The sequence below is a fragment of the Pediculus humanus genome, genomic scaffold, assembly GCF_000006295.1.
Source record: "Pediculus humanus corporis 1103172107561 genomic scaffold, whole genome shotgun sequence".
NCBI lineage: Eukaryota > Metazoa > Arthropoda > Insecta > Psocodea > Pediculidae > Pediculus > Pediculus humanus.
In genome coordinates, this window is record NW_002987176.1 from 91,367 (window position 1) to 100,985 (window position 9,619).

At 27.3% G+C, this 9,619-nt stretch overlaps 3 protein-coding genes across 3 annotated transcripts in view; 1 reads left to right on the forward strand and 2 right to left on the reverse strand.

The window, feature by feature from the left end:
• Phum_PHUM210970 (Cyclic nucleotide-gated cation channel alpha, putative) overlaps positions 1 to 586 on the reverse strand; it is a gene marked incomplete at both ends in the record, with an annotated part of 1,862 nt that extends 1,276 nt beyond the window's left edge. Inside the window, one exon of the mRNA XM_002425553.1 lies at positions 1 to 586. Within this exon, the coding sequence (XP_002425598.1) occupies positions 1 to 586 (586 nt within the window).
• Positions 587 to 1,228: 642 nt separating this feature from the next.
• Positions 1,229 to 2,642, forward strand: Phum_PHUM210980 (Homeobox protein ceh-19, putative; the record flags this gene model as incomplete). The annotated part of the gene is made up of 4 exons (XM_002425554.1): positions 1,229 to 1,463; positions 1,547 to 1,736; positions 1,818 to 2,026; positions 2,557 to 2,642. 4 exons carry the CDS (start codon positions 1,229 to 1,231, stop codon positions 2,640 to 2,642), a joined length of 720 nt encoding a protein of 239 aa, XP_002425599.1.
• A 4,365-nt stretch (positions 2,643 to 7,007) lies between these two features.
• Phum_PHUM210990 (uncharacterized protein) lies at positions 7,008 to 9,032 on the reverse strand (the record flags this gene model as incomplete). Its single annotated transcript, XM_002425555.1, has 6 exons — positions 7,008 to 7,179; positions 7,342 to 7,469; positions 7,545 to 7,762; positions 7,861 to 8,239; positions 8,322 to 8,780; positions 8,976 to 9,032. 6 exons carry the CDS (start codon positions 9,030 to 9,032, stop codon positions 7,008 to 7,010), a joined length of 1,413 nt encoding a protein of 470 aa, XP_002425600.1.
• Between the last annotated feature and the right edge of the window lie 587 nt (positions 9,033 to 9,619).

Below are 9,619 nucleotides of genomic sequence, written 5' to 3' on the forward strand. Positions count from 1 at the left end.
ATGATTTCATACCGTACACGCAAATGTAAATGAAATCTATCGGTACCGAGGATATCAAATCTGGAAAAAAATACGTTGATATGTAATGACGAGCAATTCTCGAAGGTTGTATGACCATTTCATCGGTCGAAGAATTAATGTATCCGGTGAAAAATGTCACGACGATATCCATGAGACAGAAAATCCGAATAATAAAAACAGTAGACAGGAGCATTTGAAACCTTAGGAGAGTTGATTCGACTGTTACTGCCGATTTAACATAGTAGGGTCCCAGAAAAGAAGAAGTAAATGGAAATATGATGACTGCCATTAAAAGAACGATACACATCCAAAGTTTCCAAGCTCTGTTCAATTCGGAATATGGATGAATTATAAAACACCGTGTCGTTCGAATTTGCCTTCGTTTTTCATAACAAATCGCGGATTGACTTTTAAATTTTAAATAACTTAATAAATTTTTTTCCGAGACAAGGAAAAAATTTTTAAATTTATTTAAACTCATTAAAAATTCTAAATCGTCATTTGGCGGTAATTGACATTTATGAGCTTTCATTTGCTTGTTAAAATATTTTTCAGGAGAAGACATTTTCCTTCCCCCTTTTTTATTTACAATTATTATTGATACTTGATTTAAAAAACAAAAACAAAAGTGTAATTAGAATTAATCAACGAAACGTTTGTTTTGATTTTATCCCGCCAAAATTATTTAAAAAAAAAAAATAATAATAATAGAAAATTCTTACTGTTGTAAGTGTTTTTTTTTCCCTTCTTCTCTCCCTCCTCCTCCTCCTCCCTCCTTGATGAGTTCTTTAGAATTTCTTAAAGTCATTTCTCTGAAAAAAAAAAAAAAAAAAAAAAAAAACAATAATTTAAAATTTACATAAAATTATATGACGCATTTAATGCTCGAGGAAAAATATCTTACCGCAAGTCTCTGTTTAAAAAAAATTACGATTTCTCTCGGAATAATAATGATAATAATAATGATATAAAGGGTGAGGAATATATATTCACAATTGCTCTGCAGGAAGCCAATCAGTTTTTTTTTTTTTTTTTTTCTCCAGAAAAACTTGAATTGTTCAAATTAAAAAAAAAATGAAAAGTTATATCTAATTGAGGGTTGAGCTTGACCATTATTTGCAAAAAAAAAACATCTTATCGTAATCTCATTTATTGTGGTCAAGAGCACACCCGCCATATTTTTTTATAATAATAATAATTAAAACTAATGCTTTCTGCAATAAAAATTAAAAAAATTATTTTAAAGTACGAAATTTTTTCTTACTTAGAAAAATGTATATGTGGTGACGATGATGACAATTTCATATTAAAAAAGTCAACAGATGATGATTCTCTTTTGGTTGTTGATGAAGATGAAGAAGACAATAATGAAAGTTCTATTATTGTTAATCCGATAAATCTCGTTAGCAGAATTGGAAATTGTGCAATCACGTCCATTACAGGTGTGCTTATTAATTAAATTATTTTTACATAAAATCTTTAATTTTTCATTTTCCATTTTGTTCTTAAACCGTTAAAATTTTAGCTGATAATAATAATGAAAAATTGGGGAGGAAACCTCGTAGACGACGTACAGCATTTACTCATGCTCAATTAGCTTTTCTTGAAAGAAAATTTAGATGTCAAAAATATTTATCTGTAGCTGATAGAAGTGATGTTGCAGAAGCTCTCAATTTATCTGAAACACAAGTTAAAACTTGGTATCAAAACAGAAGGTATCAGACAAAAAATTAGCAATTAATTATAATTTTTTTTAATAAAAATGATCAACTTACTTTTTTGTTTTTGTTTTAAAGAACAAAATGGAAGAGACAAAATCAATTGAGATTGGAACAATTAAGACAACAAACAAACGTTGATAAGACAATTATGTCACGTCAAATGTCTCCACGAACGGAAAACGATAATTGTTGTGGTTCAAGGTATCAATCTGAACCAGGTACAACCTGTAATTTTTTTCCAACAACGGCAGCAATATTAAGAAGCGTTACATACGTTCACGGATGTTCCCTGTAAATTTATTTCTTATATTATTTATTTATTTAAATAATTAAATATTATAGATAACAAAATTAAATGGTCATTTTCAAAAAAAAAAAAAACATTTTTCTTAATTTATATCCTTTCATAAAAATATTATATTAAATGTTCATCTATAATAAAAAAAAAAAAATTATTAAACAAAACAAACTTTGAAAAAACCAGTCAAGAGATCCCCTGTGTAGATTTTCAAAACAATTTTCAGAATTTTCCAAGGATTTTATTTATTTAAGTACTTTTTAAATAAGGGTTGTTACCACCACAACCACCCACTGGCTATTATTCACATTTACTCTAAAAAAAAAAAAAAAAAATGTTTTTTTTTAAAAAACTTTTATTAAAAGTTGAATGAAAAAATATTATTTAAACCTTTTCATACAAAACTTTTTTAATTATTATATTTAACTTTTATTTATTTTTATGTATTTATTTACCTTTTTATTATCATCCAAATGCTTTTAAATTCATAATTAACAAATAATTTAAACCTGTCAGGTATTTCAATACCTAATCAATTTCCAATTGCAATTGTACCATGTATTTTGTATGTGCCCAAGCATACTTTCATGTTACCCAATTAACAATCTAAAAAACAAAAAGAAATGTTGTTTAATCATATAAAATATTAAATATATACCTTAAAGTTTATATATAAATAAAAATTAATAATTAAACATCGTTTGAAATGTGAAATAAATCACATGTCATAAGGTTATTTACTAAATTGTAACCTATAAACTGCATCCATTTGTTTGTTGTGAGAAAACAAATTATTTAAGTTATTTTTACCTTTTATTTATTTGTAAGTAAATAAAACGTTAATAAATACATCGATATTTACAGACAAAAACACAAAAAAAAAGAGGGGAAAGAGTTAAATAATGGGGGAAAACAATTTGAAAGGGCGCCGCACGGATTACACATTTAACCACGGAACGTTATAAAAATGGCCGATTTGGCGCAATTATTACTTGTTTTATACGATAACAAACTCATTAGCCTTCTATTGTTGATTTCAAAGGGAAAGATAATTTGTAGCGTTGATTCCACGTTTGTCTCTTGTTTAAACATAATTGACATTTATTTAAGTATAGTTTTGCCGTATAACCGTTGATAAATTATTAACTTATTATTTTATAGATTTTATCTTTCCTATTTATTTTATTCTTTCTTTTTCGACATCATTTCCCACTCCCCTTTGCTTATTTTGCCTTTGGTTATTTCAAAAAAATTAGTAAACATTCACTCAAATTGTCAGTTACACTTTTTATTTTTATTCCTTTTTTAATAAATAAACTTTTCATGTTATGAAATCGATAAATATAATTAAAAAGAAACGTTTTAAATAAAAAATTATTGTTTCCTCTCGTTAAAAATTAAATTTTAAAACCGTAAACATAAATTTCTTACCGTTTCTTACTCACAATCGAATCCTTCACTTACAAATCATAAATTAAATAAAAATAAGAAAATTTTGTCGTGTAATTAGACAATTAACCGTTATTAAATAAACTCCGCGTTAGGAATTGTTGTTTTTAAGGAAAAAGGTAATCAAGTGAATATTTTTTTTATTTTAAATAATAATAATAATAATAATAAGAAAAAAAACATTTTCTTTTTATTCAAATATTAAATATTCAACTTATTATTTCTTTTATTTACGTAAAAAATAAAAGACTTACATAAAAATAGTAAGTAATGAGGGCTTTTTTTATCATTTTTATTATTTTTAATAATAATAATAATTTACAATTATATTAAAAAGTATACACAAAGGTTGCCAATCAATAAAATTATTAATAATAATAATAATAATAATAATAATAAAAATTTTAATTATTTAACAATAGAATTTATTTGTTTGTTTCGTTTCGTTTTAATGAAAAAAAAAAAAAAAAAAACGTTTATTAAATATGATTATTATCATAAATTATTAAAGTTTTACATATAACTGTATAATTATTATTATTAGTAATAAAAAAGTTATTATTATTATTATTTTTAAACGACGAAATAAGGAAATCATTAATAAAAAAAAAAAAAAAAAAAAAGAAAGCAAAGCTGGGTATTAGAAAAAAAAAACAAAAGAATAAATCAATAAAATGCATGCACATAATTTTTTTTTAAATATTTATGTAATAATAATAATAACAACAATTTTCATCATTATTATTATTACTACTATTATTATTATCATCAGCATTGTTTTTTTTTTTTATTTGATAATTCAAACTATTTCTTTTTTTTTTTTTTTTTGAAAACCCCCAAAACCTCACAATATATAAAAAAAATGTGATTTCATTTGATTGATTGGCAACTTCCGGTTTACAAAAAAAAAAAAACAATTATTATTATTATTATTATTAATATGATAATCAAATTTTTATTAACAAAATATGAAAAAATAATTATTGTTTATTTGAATAAAAAAAAAAAAAATAATAATAATCAAAAATAGAAACTCGGGAGTTTTTCTTTAATAAACAATCAATCATCGTACGCACACCCCCCCCAATACACACCCACGCGCGTGTGCGTGTGGGGGTGGGGGTGTGCGTTCCTTATTGAAACGATGATCCATTAAAAACCTCCATCGCGGAAAAAAAAAAAAAACAAAAAAATTTTTATATATAAAAAAAAAAATTTTCTTCCCTTTTAAAATTTATTTCATGGTCTCAAAAAATTATTATTATTAATTTATTATTATTATTATTATTATTATTATTGTAATTTTTTTTTGTTTTTGTTTTGTTTTGTAAATTTCCCCCCCGAGGATTTCATTCGGCATTTAAATCCAATAAAAATAAAAAAAATTAAATAATTAAATAATAATAATAATAAATCATATTGCAAAAAAAAAAAATTATTGTTTATTGTTTACATAATCACAATAATAATAATAATAATAATAATAAAAACAATTCATCAATCATAATTTCATTACCGTTATTACACATTTTTTTCCCTTTAACTGTACATCTACATATATCTTTTACCGTTTGTTTCATTTAAATTATTATTATTATTATTATTATTATTATTCATTCAATACTATTATTATTATTATTATTATTATTACATAATATGTATACTTATGTATAATCGGTCTGAGTGTAAAAAGAATTTTTTTTTTTTTTTTTTTTTACAAAAAAAAAAAAAAATACCATGTGATGAATGATAAATTGAAAAAAATGGCGGGAAAAATAATAATAATAATAATAATAATAATAATAATAATAATAATAATAAACGGAAGCTTGCTTATGTTTTGTGTGTCGTCAATCGTACAAAAAAAAAAAAAAAAAAAAAATTTAAAATTCAAAGGAAGGGGAAAAGCGAGAGGAAGTGAAGTGGAGGGGAGGGGAAAGAACGAGGGGAAGTGAAGGGGAGGAGTGGGGGCGGGGCGGAAAACGTAAAAAAAGGGGAAAATGATTTTCTTTTTTTTTAAAACACGGTCAAATAAATACCGTTCTGCTATGAATGAGAGATTGAATGAATGAGTGAGTGAGTGAGTGAGTGAATGAGAGTGAGTGAGTGATAGAGATAGAGATAGAGAGAGAGAGAGAGAGAAAAAAAATAAAAGAAAATCGGAAAAAAATTCTTATTTACAGAAATACAAATAACCTACAACTTAATTTATCACTTATCTACAATTTTTTTTTTTTTTTTTTTTTTTTTTTTCTTTTTTTCATAACCATTTTGACCATTTTTATTACTTTTTTTTAATTCTTCTTCTTTCTTTATATATATATATATATAAAATTTATATTTATATATATTTATATTTATCCGTTAGTTATTGTATTGTTTATTTTTTCAAATTAGCATCATTATCATATTATTATTATTATTATTATTATTATTATTATTATTAATTATTATTACTTTACTTTTTTTTTTGTCCGTTTTTTTTTTTTTAACACGAGCACTTTTCCTTTCATTTTATATTGTTATTACATCGATATTATTTATTTATTATTATTATCATTATTAATATATATATATATATATATACACATTTATATATATAGTAATAACTATTTTTTTTTTTTTTTTTAATTTCACTGCGAACTCACTATGTTTATGTGTATATACACCCATACACGTGTGTGTGTGTGTGTGTTAGTATTTATGTGTTTAAGTATGTGTATGTGTGTGTGTGTGTGTGTATACCTTTTTAAAGTTTACATGTGTCAATGTATATAAAAAAAATTTTATTATTTTTTTTTTTTTTTCATTTTTTCAACTCTCATCTAAATGTGACTAAAAAACAAAGTTCCGTTTCCGTTTCCGCTTCCGCTTTCCCTTTTATTGTTTATTTATCAATAACTTTTCATTGATTGATTGATTTCTTTTTCTTCTCCTTTTCATAGTTTTCAGATAAAAAAAAAAAAAATGTTTGGTGTTTTCATTTTCTTTTCTTTTCTTTTCACGTCTTAAGCACTTTTAAAAAATTATTATTATTATCATTATCATTATTATTATTATTAATTATACGAAACGAAAAATCTCACTTTTAAAAAAAAAAAAAAAAAAATCAACGCATCGCGGTTACTGCGTTCGTCGCATTTAAAAAAAAAAAAAAAAAACAAAACTCTAAAGTTTTTTTTTTTTCCCGCGTTTTATATATATATATATATATATATATATATATATATATATATATATATATATATATATATATATAAAACACGATCGATCTTTTTTACTCTATGATAGCCCCCGAAAGTAAGCCCCCTTTTTTTTTTTTCTTTCCAAGGTCTAATACCCTCTAGGGAACTAATATTTATTATAATGATTCTTCGAATGCTGCCATTAAATCACTTTGCATATTCATATCTATTTGACCCGCCAACTAAAACACAAAATAATTTAAAATATTAATTACGTCATACATACGTGCATTCACGTGACTTTCTTTCCCCTCTCCCCACTCCCCCCCCTCATTATTTGAACCGAATTAAAAAAAAAAAAAAACAAAAAATACTCACAGCTTCTCGCCTTCTCCTCTCTTGTTCTCGTAACCTTTGCCTTTCTCTTTCCGCCGCGGATTTGTCGCCTCCTCCGTTATTGGGACTAGAATTATCTTCTTGCCCGCTCGATTTGACTTCTTCCACCCTGTTTAATTGTTGCTGTTGCTGTTGTTGTTGTTGTTGTTGCTGCTGTTGTTGTTGTTCAGCTACGGCTTTTCTGTTTTAGTACGAAAACAAAATTGATAAATATTTATTCATAAGTGTGGTAAAAGTTTATTTGATTCTTGGTAGATATCCGATATCTAACCTGGCTTTTTCTAAGGCCTCTTCTTCTTCTCTCTCTCTCCGTCTTTCATTTTCTATTCTTATCCTTTCTCTTTCCGCTTGTTCTTTTTGTAACCTTCTAATTTCTTGTTGCTCTATCAACGCTCTTTGCTGAATAAATTTGAATTCGTTAATACATTTTTTTTTTTCTAGATAAGGTAAATTAATTTAAGAAAAATTTCTTACTCTGTCAGCTTTTTCCTTTGCCTGCTTTTTAAAAGCCTGAAAACTGTCCATCGCATTTTTCATGTTCGATGCGTTCCCTCCAACCGCATTATGCGGAGAAGATGCCTGTGCCAAGGACGACCACGAACTGGCATTTTTTAAATTATCTGCCATGTTCGGAGGTTTCGATTTAAATGCAGAAGCAAAATTCGAACCTGAATTAACAGGACTTGGTTTGACTTCTGAAAAATATTAATAATATCATTGATATTAAAAAAAATTTTTTTTCCAAACTAAATAAAAAAAACAGGATGGAAAAATAATTAATTTTAATCACCTTCGGACGTTGCTGTACCTTGTCCGGTTGAGGCAGGAGGCGGAGGGGGAGGAGGAGGAGGAGGTTGTAGTACAGCAGGTTTTTCTTCCTTGACCGATACCGGATCGAAGACAGAGGGAACACCGACTGCTGCTGCTACTCCTCCGACGTTCGGCGGACTCTCAACTTTTATTTCCGTTGCTGGAAATCCATTGCTACGGGATACGGGTACGGGAAGTGTGATGGGAGGCGGAAACACGGCTGGAGTTTTCAAAACGACCGAATGCTGAAACACATCGTTATCGTTGAGCATGGGAACAACAAGGGGTGGGTTTGTCATGGAATTTGTGTTTAATGGAAGAGAGGGGGGCGAGGCAGAAACGCTCATGTCTAAATGAGACTCCAGTTCCTAAAAATTTAACTATAGTAATTTTTGTTTTTTAAATTAATTCAAAATTTACAAATTTTCTTATTCTACTCACGTCGAGAGTTTGCGGAAGAATTCCCACGGGATCCGTTAAATCCGGCGGTTGTTGTTTGCCCGTCATCTGAGTCGACGTTTGTTGGGGTTGTGGCTGTTGTTGCTGCGTTTGAGTTTGAGGCGTACTAGTAGTAGGGGGTGGTTGAACTTGAGTCGGCGTTTGACTTGTTTGAAGTTTAACAGGTTGATTAACCGGCGGAGCCCTGATTTGTATCGGCGTCACGGATGGCAATCCAGGTTTTGAAAGACTGTTAACCGCAGGCGTTGTCGTCATAGTCGTCATAGTTTGAGTCATGGGTGAAACTTCCGCGACCGTTTCGGGAGGTTTCACGGGTAGTGGTTTTTTTACGGGTGCGGCCGTCGCCGTGGATATTGGTCTCGAAGGTTGTGGGGGTAAAGAGTGACTAGCCACTATTCCCGGTTTAGCCGGTCCAGCGTTAGCAACTGCATTTAAGCTTGGCTGAGGTTCGGGTTTATTTATTAATAAATTATTTAGTAGTGGAACGGATGAAGGTGTACTCGCGGGAGGCGCCGTCGTTCCTCCGGAAACATTTTTCTAAAAAAAAAAAAATAAATAAAAACATTGTGACGTAATAATTTATCATCGTTACACCGAAAGTCAAAGTCATCCATCCTACTTAAATCCATGACTTACCGAATGTTTTTTATTTTTTTTTCTCGGCGGTCTTCCTCCTCTTCCTGAAAAAAACATTACGTTTGTTTTTAAAAAAAATTTTACGTATGACAAATACAAAAAAAAAAAAAAAAAAAAAAAAAAAAAAAACTAAAAAAAAAAAATTTACCCGAAGAGAAAAAACGGAAACACCCTCAAATTTTAATAAGATTTAACTCACCTTTTAATAAGCTCTACATTTCTTCCTAATGGCCGCCATTTTGTTTTTTTTTTTAAATGTAATTTTTAAAACTTGGATACAACCTTCACCTTTTTGAAATGTCCGAAACTTCATCATCAAATTCTTAACGTATCCAGAAACCCTAATAATAACCTCCTTTTCCCCAACTTAACTTAAAATCATCTCAGGTACGACAAAACCATAACTTAAAAACCTATTCCGAAATTTTTTTCTTCCAATAATACAAAAATTATTTATACAAAAAAAAAAAAAACCTTAAACCTTAATTTTTCTTTTTAAAAATCAAATAACCTATTCGACGAACCTAAACAAAAATTTTCAAACCTTAAAAGCCAGACAAAATTATATTAATTTAATTAATTAATTAAAAAAAAAATTATAATTTAAATTATATATATATATAAAACTTTAACTTATATTTTTT